The sequence below is a fragment of the Felis catus genome, chromosome A3, assembly GCF_018350175.1.
Source record: "Felis catus isolate Fca126 chromosome A3, F.catus_Fca126_mat1.0, whole genome shotgun sequence".
Lineage (NCBI taxonomy): Eukaryota > Metazoa > Chordata > Mammalia > Carnivora > Felidae > Felis > Felis catus.
The window spans coordinates 114,419,948-114,439,472 of NC_058370.1; the positions used below are offsets into that span (position 1 = coordinate 114,419,948).

The following is a 19,525-nucleotide window of genomic DNA, read 5'->3' on the forward strand; positions in this document are numbered from 1 at the left end:
GTGACGTTAGAACATTATTGGTCATAACGAACCCTCTGATGTGTTAATTTATTCAGTAGAAAAAGAGAAGAGCTTACAGAACACATGAGTTTTGTTCAGAGTGAGGAGACCACTGAAAGTTTTTATTTGCAAAGAAAAATATCTTATTATTCAGCAGGCCAAACAGAAAAGTGTAGAAAACCAATTTGGCTTACTCAATTACATATCTTAGAATTGTGTCAGTTGCATAGGAAGAGCAGGATTGGTTGTGTGTGTGTGTGTGTGTGTGTGTGTGTGTGTGTGTGTGTGTGTGTAGTATCTCTTTAGTTTTGTCACCATGAGAATAAACTTGCTTGTGAACTTGTTTAACTCAAGAAGGATAAAAACAGAAGTGTTAATAAGTTACATTGTAGTAAATACAGCCCATTATTTATTGTCTGTTTCCTAAGGAAATACCTGAGCATTGATCCTTTGGGAACCTACTTTTAGTATCTTATCCTAAGAAGTAAATACCTATTTATCCCTTTCAGGGCAAGATCACACAGCCATTAAATAGTTTTACTAGGATTTAATAGTACTTTTGATTTTCCTACTCATTAGTGTGCCTTCAGATCCAGTGGTATTTGAAAAATAAAGCAATAGTTCATCATCATCTTGTATTAAGTAAGGATACCTTATGGCCAAGTATCAGCCTCTCTGGAAGAATTCATTTTTTTACTTGACACTTTGTAGATCAACAATTAAGCAACCATATGTAATAAATAGATATGCTCAGTTATCTTATTCAAAGATAGTTAAGAAACTTGGAGTTTAGCTTTTACCGTAGGATCCTTCTGAGGAAATTGGTCTTTTAATAAAAAGACTGCTAAGAGAGCTTGATTTAGAGCTTAAAATCACTGAAGTTGATGGCAGTAGAGTGCCTAAATTGGGAGATAATATGTTCTTTGCTTTTATCCATCATTCATTTTCTGTTTTATAAACTTTCTATAATGTGGAAATATTTAGAGCACTATTTTTTAAGTTAGTATGAAATTTGTTAGGCAGCTAAAAATTTACTTTGAAAATCTGAACTATTTTTCCTTCAGTTAATGAGATTATGTAATATAATTTTTTGGGGGGGTAATTGTCCTTAAATTTAAGTTTTTAGGGGTGCCTGGGAGGCTCAGTCGGTTAAGCATGTGTCTTTGGCTCGGGTCATGATCTCATGGTTTGTGAGTTCAGGTCCTGCTTTGGGCTCTGCACTGACAGTGCAGAGCCTGCTTGGGATTCTCTTTCTCTCCCCCTGTCTCTGTCTCTTCCCCACTTGCTCTCACTCTCTCAAAATAAATAAATAAACTTTAAAAAAGTTAAAATTTTAAAACAAACCACAATATTTGCTGAAATCAGAACTTTTTTGTACTTTGGTATTTTACTAATGGGGCTGTTCATTATAAACTTTTTTATGTGTATAGTCCTTAATATATATACAGAGGGATATCCAAATCAGTAGATGTTTAATCTGAGTGGATATCAGGGAAATACAAATAAGATTTAATAAAGGGATACTATTACATACCCATAATTTGCCAAAAAGCTAAAAAATTTGACAGTGTCCTATATTTGTAAGGATGAAGAGAAATGCAAATTGTTGAGCCTTGCTGATGTTGGAGAAATATAATTTAAGCCAAAGCCTCTATTTCAGAAAAACCTCTCTTCAAAGGTAGAAGAGAAAGAAATTTTTTTTTCTTGAGTAAGCATTGAGCCAGAATGTGAAGCACATTACAGGCAATCTGCTAAAAGATTGCAAAGATATAAGGAGAGCTCACGCTTTTCTATAGCCAAGCAGATACAACTCATTACATACATGTTGTCAAGATAAATTGTAAGTAGTGCTCAAGTAAGAGAACTTGATAGCAGCATTTCTCACATGTGACTTATCCTAAATCTCTTGGTAATTGGGGTGACCATATGTATTTGTTAATTGGCTAAAAATAAACTTGAATCTTTTGCAACTTGAAGGTAGGTGGCTGGCTACTTAGTGCTCATGTCTTCCCACAGAAACTGGCAGAAAGAGGGTGCTCTCTCCTTTGGTGCAAATAACATTTCAAAGAAGTGGTTATTAGGTCCTAAAGATAGTCCTGGGGTGCTGGTTAGAATCTTGCTTATTTATTTATTTGTTTGTTTTTTCATTTACATAGTTATTTACTTATTTAATTTTTTAAAAAGTAAGTTCTACATCCAACATGGGGCTTGAATTCATGACCCTGAGATCAAAAGTCTCATGATCTACTGACTGAGCCCCAGCTGGGGTGGGTGGAGGGGATAGAAGCTTATTTAGCTTTTAAAATGATTTACATATACATATATTTCAAAGGGATAAAGAAAGAATTTACAATTACAAGCTTTCTAGAGAAAGTGCTCTAAGAAAAATGTGTGGGGTATCTCTTCCCTGTTTGATTTTATGTAGTTAATTTATTTTTAAAGCTTATTTATTTGTTTTGAGAGAGAGCATGCAAATGTGGGGAAGGGGCAGAGAGAGGGAAGAGAGAGAATTCCAAGCAGGGTCCACACTAACAGTGTGGAGCCTGATGCGAGGTTCTAACTTATACACTGTGATATCATGACCTGAACAGAAAGCAAGAGTTGGATGCTTAACCAGATGACCCATATTGTATTGTATTATATTATATTATATTATATTATATTATATTATATTATATTATATTATAAGCAGGCTCCTCACCTAACGTGGGGCTCCAACTCACGACCCCGAGATCAAAAGTCACATGTTCCACTGACTGAGCCAGCCAGGTGTCCCTCTCTTCCCTTAGTTTTAACAGGGAGAGTTAAAGCTCTCATTTTTTATGCCCTTACACTGATGGGTAAATTGATCTGGCCACTTTAGTGGGCAATTTAGTTTGCAGTGTTCTGGTAGAGTTGAAGATGTGCCTACTCTATGATCCAGTACTTTTGTTTTTAGTTAAATCCCAGAGAAACTCTTAATACATGTTTATAAGAGACTTGTAACATTGAGTATTAACAGTGAAGCTGTGGAAACAACCAAATGTCTGTGAAGAGAATGAATAGGTAAATTTTGGTATGTTCACACGATACTAACAGTATTGAGAGTGAGTGAATTAGAGCTACAAAATCAACATGAATAACTTACAATGTTGAGTGACTAACTCAAATTATAAAAGAATATGTGCAATATATTTATTTAATATATTAAAACATGTAGAACAATAGCTGTGCAGAGAAATGCATAGTTTTATAGGTATATATATTAGTAAAACTGTAATGCAATGAAAAACACCAAAATCAGGAAGTGGTTACCTCTAAGGAGGGAAATATATAATGGGCTCAGCAATTTTTTCTGCTGTGTCTGTAATATTTTATTTTTTAATAAAGGAAGATCTTAAGCAAATAAGAATGTTATATTTGGACAGTGGTTACATGGGTGTTTGTTTTATTATTATCTAGATTCTCTTGTAATGTTTAAATATGTTATGATCAAAAGCTTAAAAAAAAGAGAAAAAGGGGGCCAGAGAAATGAGTGGTAGTTGGGGGGAAATCAGTCCGCTTATTTTATATATTTGCATGTTAATGGTAATGATCTAGTAAAAAGGGACCAAGTTAGTGTAGGAAGACTGGGATAGTTACAAAAGAGCAGCGTCCTTGAGAAGAAAAACAATGGTACCCAGTGCAGAAGTAATTTGTTGGCTTTTGATAGGAGTAAGGACCATTTGTTGACACAGGAGAGAAAGCAGAATAAGTGGTCGAAAGGGGAAGGAGTTCTTTTCTGAATTTAGGGTGACTAATGTCCAAGTTTGCCTGAGACTAAGAGGTTTCCCAGGATGCAGAACTTGCATTGCTAAAACTGGGAAAGTCCTGGGTAAACCAGGATGGTTGGCCATCTTCTGATTTTCTTTGACAAATTGAAAAGCATGATCATCTGGGAGTGAGAGGGGGATGAGAGTTCAAGATAAAATGGAAAGCTCTATGAAGTGATTGTCTTAAGGCTGAGAGAGCAAATTCTCTAAGTTAATGTAATATGTTTTCTGAGCTTTCCTAAGGGTCTGTTGAAGTTTATGGGCATAATTTCAAAGTTCATTTGGTTGTATTTCTTTGTTATCTCATTCAGCTATATAGGTGAAGGTACTGTGTCAAGTGGAAAGATGGTTTTAACTATGACTTTACTGTGATGGAGGAAGAGAGGTACAAGACTGAGGGCAAAGGCAAGGAAATGATTGTAGTGATGGATCATCAAGTCTCAGGCTGGGTTAAGAGGTGAAGAAGAAAGGAGAGGAAGGATAGTGGGAAAAGTAACTCCATATCTGTTGGGAACGAACAGATTTCTAGAAGTGAACTGGAAAGATAGGATGTGAGGAGAGTGGGATGTTTGAAATTGAGATTTTTTAATAAAAACTTTTTTTTTTTTAATTTTTGAGAGAGAGACATACACAGAGTATGAGAGGGGGAGGGGCAGAGGGAGAGAGAGAGAGAGGAGAGAGAGAGAGAGAGAGAGGGAGGAAGGGAGACACAGAAGCTGAAGCAGGCTCCAGGCTCTGAGTTGTCAGCACAGAGCCCCATGCGGGGCTCGAACTCATGAACCACGAGATCATGACCTGAGCCAAAGTTGGACGCTTAACCAACTGAACCACCCAGGCACCCTGAAATTGAGATTTTTAAAAAATGTATTTTATTTTGTTTTTTACTTAAAAATTTTTTTAAATGCTTATTTTTGAGAGAGAGAGAGAGAGAGAGAGAGAGCGCGAGCATGAGTACAGATGGGGGAGGGGCAGAGAGACAGGGAGAGAGAGAGAGTCCCATGCAGGCTTCTCACTGACAGTGCAGAGCCTGCCATGGGGCTTGAACTTACAAACCATGAGATCATGACCTGAGCTGAAATCAAGAGTTGGATGCTCAATCAACTGAGTCACCCAGGCAACTGAAATTGAGATTTTTGACATGGCATAGTCATTGGTTATTAATGTGGTCAGTGGAGTAGGGGCTGGAATGGATAGGAGGGAAAGGTATTAGGTGTGGGAGTGATCACTCCATGGATGTGATTTTAGTGACTTAAGCAAGTTTTGGCACTCTGAAAACAATCACTTGGGTATTTTCTTTTCATTTGCCAACAGTCTTTTGTTTCTTGTTTTGTTTAAACAGTGCCTCAAATTGTAGATTGAATAGTTCTGGAATGAAGACGGATATAAATAAGTAAATGGATAAAAGCAAATATTGTTTAATCAGTACATGATCTTATCTATGGCTTGCTTAGTAGTTGGTTAACTTTCAAACATTATCATCCAAGCTAATGATCCCACTGCCCATTAAGCTATTTTAGTCCTAAATAGGTTCAGTGAGGGCTTTGTGTCACATATAGTTATATATAGTACATTTCTCTGCTGACTCCAGTTTCCCTCTTTCTCTTTTTATAGGACCGCAGCTGAACGCACAGCTAGAAGGTTGGCTCTCACAAGTACAGTCTACAAAAAGACCTGCTAGAGCCATTATTGCACCGTAAGTTTTAAGGTTCTTTACCTTAAAGACATCTTTACATGTTTCATATGTTAATTATTAATATAGAATGAGTAACTACAAATTGAACTAAATTTTTAAAAAATTAAATAATAAATGCTATGTTGAGCTGAAGAAATTATATTTAGTCATTTTCATGATTCCTTTGGCTTCCACTTTAACTCAAGGATAAAGGAATTAGCTATTTTCTCAGGTGCAGTAATTTTAGAGTTTATTTTTGGTAATAAAACTGACTTAAAGCTGAGGGTTATTTGCAGTACATAAACTTGGTGATTTCAGATTGATGTAAATGAGTAATCTCGGTTTTAAATATTAAAAAGATCTACTTTCATTCAGCCAACTTTTTCCTTAAATTAAAAAAGGTGCGTTAAACAGAATATCATGCAGTATGGAGTAGCAAACAAACCTGCGGGAGGGTTTTTTTTTGTTTTTTGTTTTTATTGAAGAAAATCTGTGACTATTTTGTCTTTGAATCTCAGAAGGCTTTTTAGAACTACAAGCTAACAAATAAACAGTTAACAGAGTGTCTGTATGTGATAGGAATTCAGTTCATTTTGATTTGGTTTCCAGTGTAACTTTCAAAACACATTTTTTTAAGCACATGTTAACTGTTTCCTGAGAAGAGTAAAAGTTAGTGTTTGTCCCATTTCTTTCATAGCAGTGTCTTTTCTATAACTTCTGTTGCATTAGGTTTGGTGCCCCGATAAATAAAAAATAGTGAAAATAATAATATAGCATCCACTTATTAAACAATATGAGAAATCAGTAAATACACATAAAGAGTCTACATTAATGTCTGGCACATGTAATAAGTACTCCATAAATACTAGGTATTTAATGTGCCAAACATTTCGTTAAATGCTCCATTCGTATGATCTAACTTGATCTCATTTAATAGATATAAGAGGCTGACTGTACCACTTACAAGGAATGTGACATACAAGTTACTAAATCTCTTGTGCCTTTGTCTCATTGGTAAAATTGAAATATTAATAGTACCTCCATAGGGTTTTTGATGATTAAATCAGTTAATCTTTATAAACTTTTAGCATAACTTAAACTAATAACTTAAACAAATATGTACCTGGCTAAATGCCAGGTGTTCTTAGTGCTGTTTTTTGTTTCGTTAAGATTTTTGGAGGGATTTTATCTTTATCTTTTGTTTGGGGCATATTCCTCTGTTTCCTTAGTTTGCTTGACTCTCTGTGTTTGTTTCTATGTATGAGGTGCAGTACCCCTCTCTCCCAGTCTTGAAAGAGTGGCCTTGTGTAAGAGATGAACCTTATCTTTCAACCTTACCCTAGCTCTTGGCTGTCTCTGAAACTTTTGTGAATGTCTGAGCAGCCTGATTTATTCTTGATAAGTCCCAGTTGTTGAGAGTGTGCCACGACTTGTCAGTGTTCTGAAAGATCTCACTCAGCCCTTAGTTTCAGTCTGATTAGAAGCCAGACCCTCAGGCAGCAGCTTTTAAAGTATGCATACATAGTCCTGGAGACTGTAAACCCTGTTGGCCTCCAGACCAGGTGACCTAAAGGTGTTCCCTGGGTGACAGTGGCAAAAATCAGGGCTTCAGATGAGTGTACACGCTCCTTTCTGGGAGGTACTGGGGTACTGTAGTGAGGCTTAAGGAGAGTGTGAAGATGGTGTCCGCTGGCCTACTTTCCTTGAAAGCACCTCCATAGCCTCTGGTTGTGTGGCCAACGTGAATGCTGCCCCTCAGGCTGAACCTCTGGGACAAGTAAATAGGCTTGTTTCACAGAAAGACTAGGATATGTTTCAGACTGTTGTCTGCGTGGTGCCCTGGAGGTAGCCTGTCCAGAACTGTCTTTCCAATTGTTATAGCCCAACAGACCCAGAAACGCAAGCCGCCTTGGCCACAGGAAGCAGGTGATCGATCAAGGAGTGTCCCCTGTGTAGACTGTGTGTGCCTGCCGGCTTTAGCAAGGCCACGGGAGAGTGCATGGCTGATGTGTACACATCAGCTTTTTACAGGGCCATAGGAAAGCATGATGCTGGGTCACCCTGCTGGTGCTATTAAGGCAGAGAGAGAGCACAAAAATGGCCTTGTGCCTCTGTTCTTGGAGAGAGTTCCAACAGACTCCTGCCCCTCTGGTAGACGCTTTAAGATTAGCCAGTGAATCTTCTTCACTACAGTCTAGGCACTTTGCAAACTGCTGTTTCTGTGCCAATTTCCAGAGCTACTGAGTCTGCATGTGAGCCCATAAGAGAAGTATCTCAGTTTCTACAGCCCTTCAGGGTCTCCTGGATATGAGCCCTGTTGTTTTTCAAAGCCCGATGTTTTTGGGGTTTGTTTCACTGTTACACTTCCCAAGGATTGGGGTACCTAATGTGGGGCACAAACCCTTCAGTTCTCAGGGAGAAACTCTGGATTTGTGAGAGTCCTCCTGATTGTGGGTCCCCATGCTAGGGGTCGGGTTTTGATGAGACTGTCCTGTCTCTCCTCCCCATCTTAATGTGGCCCTTTTACCATTTGTTGTGAAGGAACTATTCAGTTAGTTTTCAGATCTTTTTCAGAGGGAATTGTTCCATATGTAGCTGTAGATTTGGTGTGTCCGTGGGAAGTGAGTTCAGGATCTTCCTGTGCTGCCATTTTCGACTACCCCCCTAGAGTTGCATTATGAATAAACTCACATTACTACTTTCATGGTGCTTACCTTTGAGTACTTGGGAAAAGCAGACAATAAATAATTACATGCATACATCAGAGATATTGTGGGTTTGGTTCCAGACCACTGCAATTAAACGAGTATCGCAATAAAATGAGACCAATGAATTTATTTGTTTCCCGGTGCATATAAAAGTTATGTTTACACTGTATTCTTTTGAGTGTACAATAGCATTATGTCTAAGAAAACAGTGTACATACCTTAACTAGAAAACATTCTAGGGGCGCCTGGGTGGCTCAGTCAGTTAAGCATCCGACTCTTGATTTTGGCTCAGGTCATGATCTCATGGTTTGTGAGTTTGAGCCCCACATTGGGCTCTATGCTCGCAGTGCAGAGCCTGCTTGGGATTCTGCCTTTCTCTCTCTCTGCCCTCCCTCCCTGCCCCCCCCCACCTCTCTCTCAAAATAAATAAATAAACTTTAAAAAAAAAAAAAGAAAAAAATACTACTAAAAAATGTTTACCATTCAGTGAGTTATAATCACTGATCACAGATAACCATGTAATAACAATAAAAAAGCTTGGATTGCAAGAATTACCAAGATGTGACACAGAGTCTTGAAGTGAGCAAATGTTGTTGCAAAAATGGTGCCGATCAACTTGCTTGATGCAGGGCTGCCACAGACTTTATAGTTTGCTTAAAAAAAAAAAAAAGCAGTATCTGTGAAGCTCAATACAGCAAAGCACAATAAAATGCCTGTATATTCTGTATCAGATGCTAACGGGTGCTAAGAATAATAAAGCTGATCAGAGGATCAAGAGTATGACAATATGAGTTTGGAGGTGCTAGTTTATATAGAATAGTAAGAAAAGGTCTCCCCAATAAGGTAACTAACACTTGAGCCTAAATAATGCGAGAGAAGTTATGCAGATATCCAGGGAAAGGGTTTTCCGGTTGAGGAACAGTGAGTACAAAGGCTCTGGAGCAGGATATGCTTAGTATATTTTGAGGAAAAGCACGGAGGAAGGTGTAGTTGGAGTGGCATGTACAAGGGGAACAGTAGTGGATGAGACAGGCACCAGGGGCTACATTGTAAGGAGGCTTTGTAGGCTGTTATGAAAACTTTATGTTTTATTCTAAGTGATATGGCAAGTCGTGAAAAATTTTGAGAAATGACATGACCTGACTTAGATTTGAAAAGGATTACTCTTGCTATTGTATGGATGTTTAGTTTTGTGGAAACAGGGAGTCCAGTTTCGGAGGCTTATTATGATAGCACAAGAAAGAGATGACATAGTGGCTTTGACAGGGGGCTAGTGGTGGATGTGGCGAGAAGCAGTGTCTTCCAGATATATTTCAAAGGTAGGACCAGCAGAGTAGAAGAAGAGTCAAGGATGACTCTTAAGTTTTGGCCTGTGAAACTGCAAACATGGAATTGATTTTATACTGTAAGGGGCAAACAGAGGTAGAGGTGGGAAGTAGATTTTAAAGTGTTTTGTAGATGGCACGAAAACAGACACATAGATCAATGGAATAGAATAGAAACCCCAGAACTAGACCCACAAAAGTATGACCAACTAATTTTTGACAAAGCAGGAAAGAATATCCAATGGAAAAAAGACAGTCTCTTTAACAAATGGTGCTGGGAGAGCTGGACAGCGACATGCAGAAGAATGAAACTAGACCACTTTCTTACACCATTCACAAAAATAAACTCAAAATGGATAAAGGACCTGAATGTGAGACAGGAAACCATCAAAATACTAGAGGAGAAAGCAGGAAAAGACCTCTCTGACTTCAGCCACAGCAATTTCTTACTTGACACATCCCCAAAGGCAAGGGAATTAAAAGCAAAAGTGAACTATTGGGACCTCATGAAGATAAAAAGCTTCTGCACTGGAAAGGAAACAGTCAACAAAACTAAAAGGCAACCAATGGAATGGGAAAAGATATTTGCAAATGACATATCAGACAAAGGGCTAGTATCCAAAATCTATAAAGAGCTCACCAAACTCCACACCCAAAAACCAAATAATCCAGTGAAGAAATGGGCAGAAAACATGAATAGACACTTCTCTAAAGAAGACATCCAGATGGCCAACAGGCACATGAAAAGACGCTCAATGTCGCTCCTCATCAGGGAAATACAAATCAAAACCACACTCAGATATCACCTCACGCCAGTCAGAGTGGCTAACATGAACAAATCAGGAGACTATAGATGCTGGAGAGGATGTGAAGAAAGGGGAACCCTCTTGCACTGTTGGTGGGCATGCAAACTGGTACAGCCACTCTGGAAAACAGTGTGGAGGTTCCTCAAAAAGTTAAAAATAGACCTACCCTATGACCCAGCAGTAGCACTGGTAGGAATTTACCCAAGGGATACAGGAGTACTGATCCATAGGGGCACTTGTACCCCAATGTTTATAGCAGCACTCTCAACAATAGCCAAATTGTAGAAAAAGCCTAAATGTCCCATCAACTGATGAATGGATAAAGAAATTGTGGTTTACATATACAATGGAATACTACGTGGCAATGAGAAAGAATGAAATATGGCCCTTTGTAGCAACGTGGATGGAACTGGAGAGTGTGATGCTAAGTGAAATAAGCCATACAGAGAAAGACAGATACCATACGTATGTTTTCACTCTTATGTGGATCCTGAGAAACTTAAGAGAAGTCCATGGGGGAGGGGAAAAAAAAAAAAAAGGCTAGAGAGGGAGAGAGCCAAAGCATAAGAGACTCTTAAAAACAGAGAACAAACTGAGGGTTGATGGGAGGTGGGAGGGAGGGGAGGATAGGTGATGGTCATTGAAGAGGGCATCTTTTGGGATGAGCACTGGGTGTTGTATGGAAACCAATTTGACAATAAATTTCATATATTAAAAAAAAATAAAGTGTTTTGTAGAATCTAGCATTGTATTTTGACCATGTTAATGTTTTGAGACGCCTGTTAGGTGTCTGTAAGTGGAGATCTCAAATGGGCAGCTAAAAATACGAATCTGGAGTACAGAGAAGAAGGGCCAAGGCTGTGTTGATACATATATCACACTTAAAGTCTAAACAGCCTGTGGTTGTGTAGCAAGTAAAATACAGAGAAGAGGTTCAAAGACTTAAGCCCTTAGGCAAACTAATTTCATTTAGAGATCTGGATGAAGGTGAGCATTTGCAAAGGAGATACTGAAGGAAGACCAGTGGGGAAGGAGGAAAACCAGGGGTGAGTGGTGTCTGTAGGAGGCAAAAAAGGATGAAAAATGTGTCTGGGAGGAGAAAATGATCATCAGTGTCAAATTCTGTGCCAATAGGTCAAATAAGATGAGGGCTAAGAATTGATAATTGGATTTGGCAATATGGAGATCACTGGTGGCCTTGATACATACGATTTCTGTGGAGTGGTAGGGATGAAAGCACGATCGCACTGGGTTCAAGAAAGAATTGGAGAGGGAAATGAGTGAGGATGGTTTTTTTTGCTTTTTTTTTTTAACAGGCTTTTCTATAAATCAAGGAAATGAGGGAATGGGAGTATGTTGTCAGGTGAGAATTTTTATTTAAGATGGGAGATATTAAAGTGCTTATGATATAGATGAAATGATCCAGTAGAGAAAGAAAAATTGATGCAGGGATGAGGGGGGGAAGTTTGCATAATTCTCGATTGGGTAAGAATGGATTAATAATCATGTCTTTATAGTAACTCAAGACATAGGTCCTATTGTCATTCTAATTACTTTGCTGGTATTTAAGTATTTTATGCTATCTTCCTAGTTAAAACTTGTTCTAAATGTGGGAGCTGTGCTAAATGAACATACAATTAAGTTGAGGCTAGTTATTCATGAAAGTGTAGCTAGACTTGTTTCCTTTTTATTATTAGCTTTAAGTTGAAATTGGCAATAGACTGGGAAATGAAATTTTTGAGTCTAAGTTAAAATACATTGATTTGGAAAAGATTCCCAGGTTACCTTAGGTTTTAAAATGGATATTTGAAAATAGTTTTGGCTTTGGTGTGAATGTTTCTGTTATATAGTGACTTTGTAGTTATTTTTATGCATATATAATGCAATTTCCATTTTGTTAATATGAAAACTTTAAATATATTCAAGTTTATCTTATTATATGGCTTCCAGAAGTAATGCTTTTCCTTTCCAGAAGTGTCTTTTTTTTAAGTTTATTTGTTCATTTTTGAGAGAGAGAGAGAGATAAAGGGTGCAAGTGGGAGAGGGGCAAAGAGAAGGAGAGTGAGAATCCCAAGCAGACTCCTCATGGCCAGTGCAGAGCCCAGTGAGAGACTCGATCTCATGAACTGTGAGATCATGACCTGAGCTGAAATCAAGAGTTGGATGCTTAACTAACTGCATCACCCAGACACCCAAAGTAGTTTTTTTTTTTTTTTTGAGGTAGAAAAGCAGCAACAAATATTTTGTTGTTTATGTAGAGACACAAAATCATCTTTGTTAAGAACATGCTTATCTAGTAATTAGAAAACTTAAAATTTTTAGATCTCTACTTTTAAGTCTATTAAAAAAACATTCTTTTTTTTCTTAAGGTTTATTTTTAAGTATTCTCTACACCTAAAATGGGGCTAGAACTTACAACCCTGAGATTAAGAGTTGCATGCTCTACCGACTGAGCCAGCCAGGTGTCCCTAAAAAAAGTTATTTAACTTTTATAAAATTTAGCTCTCTGGGGCCAGCTTTTCTTAGATTTTACCTTCATAGGCATAAATTCTGTAAGGGGAGCCTTAAAAACAAACAAAACCCAACTCAGAACCTGAGTTTTAACAGATTACTTTTAACAGATTGCTCATTTGTATATTGATGTAGATTAAATAGAATGATGTTGTTAAAGAATAAATATCGACCCATAAACCAACTGTTAATCAATCTTAATGATTTTAATCTATATGACATATAGGCAGGCACAGTTGGAAGATTCAGAAGAATTTAATTTGATTTAAAAATAACCTTTGATTGAATTTAGGATCGCCTTACGTATCTTGAGGTGCAGGAAACAGTGTGTTGCCCAGAGATATATACTGAAATGATCTCATGGACTAGGAGTTCCCAAAGCCTTCCTACCATGACTGCAAGACATCTTGATGCCAAAATTGTTGTTTATTTTGCAGTACGCAGGAATATCTCAGGAACCCTTAGAATGGAGCTGTACAGTTATGCATCACTTAAGAAACCTCATATTGGAGGAGCACCTGGGTGGCTCAGTCGGTTAAGCTTCCAACTTCAGCTCAGGTCATGATCTTGCGGTTTTGTGCGTTTGAGCCCTGCGTCAGGCTCTGTGCGGACAGGTTGGAGCCTGGAGCCTGCTTTGGATTCTGTTTCTCCTTCTCTCTCTGCCCCTCCCCCATATGTGCTCTGTCTCTATCAAAAATAAATAAAAACGTAAAAAAAAAAAAAACCTAAACCTCATGTTGGATAGAAAAATATAATCAGATAATTGGAGAGGTTACTTACACGAGTAAAGGGGCTTACTTACACGATTAAGCAGATACTGTGGATATTGAAGCACTCTTCATGTATTTAAACTAGAGTTTGATTTGTTACTAGTTAACCTAGTAGGAGTAGTATGGAGTAAAGGATACTTTCACTTTTCATTGTGCCCCCTTTTTTATTGTTTGACTTTTTTACACTGTGTGCATGTATTTTAACACAAAAGTGAGTTTAATAATTTTAAAAAGCTGAGGAACATTTATATAGAAGACCAGTTTACATACTGTGAGGCATACCTGTTGAGCTCCACCAGTGTATCATGAGACAATGAATCTTCATAAATCATGTAGTTCGTTTAAGTTACTGGAGATGTATAAATTATTTATTTCTAGTCCTTGTTTATTTTAAGTGGTAGGTTATTTATGGCAGTATCTCAGGTCCTGTATACTTTAGCGGTCAGACAATCTAGATGTGGAACATTGTGGTCAGTTTGTTCTTATTTGACTTGGATAATTTTAATACCTTTTATTAGTTCATAGTATTGTTTACTTAATACTTGTAAGATTCCATTTTTTTTTTTTTTAATTTTTTTTTTCAACGTTTATTTATTTTTGGGACAGAGAGAGACAGAGCATGAACGGGGGAGGGGCAGAGAGAGAGGGAGACACAGAATCGCAAACAGGCTCCAGGCTCTGAGCCATCAGCCCAGAGCCCGACGCGGGGCTCGAACTCACAGACCGCGAGATCGTGACCTGGCTGAAGTCGGACGCTTAACCGACTGCGCCACCCAGGCGCCCCAAGATTCCATTTTTAAAAATAAAATATTCTGAATAATGACTTTTGAACCTGGACGTTTTTTGAGATATAATCATTTAAATTAAAAAAAATTTTTTTTTGATGTTTATTTCTTTTTGAGAGAGAGAAAGAGCACGTTCATGCACAAATGGGAGAGAGCCAGAGAGAGAGAGAGAGAGAACCCCAAACAGGACTCAAACTCATGATCTGTGAGATCATGACCTGAGCTGAAATCCGCTTAATTGACCTAGCCGCCCAGGTGCCCCTCATCTAATGTTTTTTTATGAAGCAGGAATCTTGGGGACCTTTGAGCAATACCTATGAGAGTAAAAGAATAAAAGACGAGGTGCAGCGAAGTAAAATGGAGAGTCGCAATGTGAGGCCGCTGCTTCTGGGAACTGTTTAGAACCAGTTGTTCATGTTAATCCCATATGCTCCCAAGTGTTTTTAAATTTAGTTTCTGGCTTTCTAGATCATAGCTTTAGTAGATCTTATTGACTTTTCTTATTGCTGCAGGAGATTATTTTATCTGGTCCAATCTTCTCATTCCATCTAGGGCAATCTTTTTATTTTGTATTTTTGCCGCTATTAAATAGAACTAGGCTATGAGAACCTGATTTTGTTGAGTCTAAGTGTTTTTTTATTGTTCTCCATATCCTCTTTGATGAAAAGCCTCTCATAGAATACGTGGTAGGCTCTTGGCATTCACACTTTATGCTATTCACCTATAACCTTTGAAGGTCTCAGAATGAATAAGTGAAAGTCCATGTCATGTAGTAATTGGCAATTTTCCTCACATAGGAATTTTAATTATACCCACACTGCAAGGCTGGCTGTGTGCGAAACTGTGAATGACCATGGAGAGTACCCTTGCATCCTCATTTGTTGCAGCTCTGTGGGGGATACAGAAATTCTAGAAGGTTAGGAGGTGAACTGGTGTGTAGGAACAAGGACAGAAGCAGAAGTACCCTGTGTTATAAGAAGGATCAGTTTTTAGAGACATGTTTTTAGTCTAATGAGAAATGATAGGTGTTACAGTATAAATGATAGGTGTTACAGTATAAATGATAGGTGTTTGTCTTCATGAGGTTACATTGGGAACCAGAGTGATCTGGAAAAGCGAACAGGGATGACTTTGCATTAAGGTTTTAAGAGCCTTGAAAGACTGATTGGAACATACTTTTATGATGTATATTCAAATATCTGTGGAGCTCACATTTTCTTTTTTTAAATTTTGAATGTTTATTAATTTTTGAGAGCACAAGCAGGGGAGGGGCAGAGAGGGAGGGAGACAGAATCCGAAGTGGGCTCCGGGCTCCAGGCTGCCAGTGCAGAGCCTGACACTGGGCTTGAAACCATGTGAGACCATGATCTGAGCCAAAGTCAGCCACTTAACCGACTCAGCCACCCAGGCTCCCCTGTAGAGCTCACATTTTCATTGCTCTTCTGACTATAGGCACAAATGAAAAACACCTTAGCTGTTCCCTTAGTGAAGCCTCTTTTATTGTGAATGATCCCTTAATGAAACCTTGCTTCCACATGTATGTGTAATCATGGATTCTATTAGCAAGAGAAGGGTGTAGGAGTAGAGGATCATTAATGAGATTTGATGATTGTTACCATGGCTCTCTTACTTACCATGTGTCTGGGCCAGGATAAAGGAAAGTACTAGAAATTCTTTTCTTTGGCTATGATCTTGGTTCTTTTACGAAGTAGAGTTTCTCAGGATATGGGTTAAGAGGGATGGTACACTTAATGATTTTTTTTTTTCAACGTTTTTTTTAATTTATTTTTGGGACAGAGAGAGAGCATGAATGGGGGAGGGACAGAGAGAGAGGGAGACACAGAATCGCAAACAGGCTCCAGGCTCTGAGCCATCAGCCCAGAGCCTGATGCGGGGCTCGAACTCACGGACCGCGAGATCGTGACCTGGCTGAAGTCGGACGCTTAACCGACTGCGCCACCCAGGCGCCCCAATGATTTTTTTTAAACACTCTGCAGTGTATTCTCTATTCAAGTTAATAAGATTCTTCCTCTCTTTTTACAACTGTTTTGTTTTCTATCAGACTTTTAAGCCTTCAACTTGAAAATCTGAAATTATGAAGTCTGAGTTCTATAAAGTATACTTTATACTTTATATATATATTATATACTTTATATGTATATTATATATATATACTGAGTATACTATAAAGCATACTTACGTCAGTTAATCATGTTTTCAGAACCACCCACCTTCCCTACAGTCTTATAGGATATATGGTATTCTTCCAGTTTTTAGGGTCGTTGATTTTCCTACACCACAAAAACATTCCCTTCTTCCTTAAAATATGTAAAGGTCTCTTACGGAGGTTAAGAATGGGTTCTGGAACGCTACTGCCTACTTTTAAGTCCTGATGTGGCCACTTACTATGTGTGACTTAGAGTAACTATCTTAACCTTTCTGCTTTAATTTCTTCATCTCTAAAAGAAAAATAGTAATTCCTACCTCATAGGGTTGGTGTGAGGATTCAGTGAATTGCTGTCTTGCCTTACGTGGATGAGTGACACATAGTAAGCTTTGGGTAAATGTTAGTTTATTTTCATTATCGTAGTTACCCTCTTCTCCTCTTCCTCATTCCCCGATACCTCCTTGGTTACTAAGCTATGTCACTTTTTCTTTTTACAGTGTAGGTCATTCATATCTCATTTCCCACTGGCATTGAGACCTTTCTAGACCATGACAATACTACCACAGGCCAAATTTTTGAGAGAGAGTCATTTAACACTTCCTGTCTCTGATCTTATATTTTTCAGTTCTAGACTAGTAACAGTTTCGTATTGTCACTACACTGCTCCAGAGTGTACAGCAGTTTTTCAGTAACTTGTTTTATCAAGCCCAGACTCCTTTGTCTGTCTGTGCCTTCAAACTACTTCTTGTTCCACTCAGGCCAGTCTCCTATTTTCTCACCTACGTCATACACTTGGGGCATTTGCACATGTTCTTCCTTCAACTTTGATGCTCTTCCTTTGTGCCTTTACTTCTCTACTCTTACTATTATTTCTATCGTATCTTAGAATCCCACGTTTCTAAGACAACTTTCTGGCTTTTAAGAACTGTGGTTGAGTAGGAACAGGATTGATGAAACTGGGAGAGATTCACACTGGAAAGACAGACTGAGAAATCGGAGTATGGAATGAAGGTCAGGGCCTTTAAATTGAAGAATGGCAAATAGGAATTAAAGTCTGAAAAGCTGATCTAAGATGTATCAATTTAAAGAATAAGGGTTGGGACATGGATGGATAGGATATGAGTGACAACTGAGAGCAATGCAGTATTGAAAATTTGAGATATTATTCTGGTTTGACACAGACCAGGACAGATGCTGGTGGATCAAATGGTTTTTAAGGTCCACCTGACTAGGGAAGCTAACATATTTCTGAATTGACAAGGGGAAGCCAGTAATGTTAAGATCAGGAACAGCTGTCAGGAATCTGAAGTAGTTTGTACTGGGGTGTTTGGCACTGGAGGATTGGGGACCGAATTGGAAACAGTTGAGCCCCTGGTTAGGCTAGAATATCAAGATCAGCAAAACTGAATGTGCTGAGCCATAGAACAACTTACATTTCTTCTGGCTAAGATTAGAACCGGGTTGTGGAGAATATTGCTATACTAAAGCAACTTGATAGGCTCTCTTGCCAGAAGTATATGGATAGAGTGACTACCATTAACCCAACCAATAAAACCTTTAGTGATTTCAGTGTGCTTAGTGTAGGTACCATATTACTTAACTCCTGATTAAGCACACTACTATCCTATATTGCTGTGATTGACTTATGTGAATCTCTTTTTCTCTATTCATATCTTAAGCTAGATCAGATGATGACCCTTTTTAAAACAGCTCTATTGTGGTAGGTTGACCTGCAGCTGCATATATTTAAAGTGTACAGTTGGATACATTTGAAATATGTATACACCTATGAAACCATCACAGTGAAGATAATGAACATATTCATCATCCTCAAGTTTCCTTATGCCCTTTTGTGATTCATCCCTTCTGTACCTCTCTGCCTCTCCTTTCCAGTCACATCCATTGACTTATTCTTTGTTGCTACAGATTAGTTTTTATTTTTTAGTGTAATGATACAGTATGAGCTCTTTGTTGCATTCTCTATTTTTTTTTTAACCATCTTTTTAAGTATAATTACTTCTGGGTGTATCAATAGTTCCTTTCTATTGCTGGAGAGTTTTCCATTATATGACTGTATCTCCATTTTTTTGTGTTTTTGTTTTTGTTTTTAATGTTTATTTATTTTTGAGAGAGAGAGAATGAGAGCAGGGTAGGGGCAGAAAGAGAAGGAGACACAGAATCTGAAGCAGGCTCCAGGCTCTGAACTGTTAGCACAGAGCCCAACATGGGGCTCAAACTCAAAAACCGCGAGATCATGACCTGAGCCAAAGTTGGACGCTTAACCGACTGAGCCACCCAGGCACCTCTATACTTCCATTTGTTTATCCATTCATCTTTTGAGGAATTAGGTTTCCAGTTTTTTACTGTTGCAAATAAAGCTGGGATGAGCATTTGTGCACAAATCTTTGTGGTAATAATGCTTTCATTTTTCTTGGGAGTGGAAAGCTGGGTCATATGGTAGGAGTATATTTAACTTTTTAAGAAATTGCCAAACTGTTTTCGAAAGTGTAACATTTTACATTTCCAGTATACATTTCCACTTTACATTTTGAGTATAGCTCGAATTTGACTTCTGCATCCTTAACATACTTGATATGGTCACGTTTTTTGGTTTCAGTTATTCTACTGGCTGTTTAGTGGTAGCTTTTTGTAGTTTTAATTTGCCTTTCCATAGTGACTGAATGACGTTGAGCATTCTTTTGTGTGCTTATTTGCCATACTGGTATATTCACTAGATTCTATATACAATGATGGATCCATTCATCCATCAATGGACATTTGGGCCTTTCCGTACTTTGGCTATGGATGTGTCTCTTCGAAACAGCACACCTGTATCCCTTGTATAAATACCTAGTAGTGCAATTGCTGGATCATAGGGTAGCTCTGTTGTTAATTTTTTTGAGGAATCTCCATACTGTTTTCCAGAGTGGCTTCACCAGCTTGCATTGCCACCAACAATGCAAAAGAGATCCTCTTTCTCCGCATCCTTG

At 38.2% G+C, this 19,525-nt stretch overlaps 1 protein-coding gene across 4 annotated transcripts in view; it reads left to right on the forward strand.

The window, feature by feature from the left end:
- Positions 1-19,525, forward strand: part of MEMO1 (mediator of cell motility 1) — a 123,677-nt gene that overhangs the window by 53,987 nt on the left and 50,165 nt on the right. For all 4 annotated transcript variants that reach the window (XM_045054717.1, XM_023251975.2, XM_045054718.1 and 1 more), the window contains exon 2: positions 5,403-5,484. In XM_045054717.1, coding sequence (XP_044910652.1) covers positions 5,403-5,484 — 82 coding nt within the window. The remainder of the gene's footprint in view (positions 1-5,402; positions 5,485-19,525) is intronic.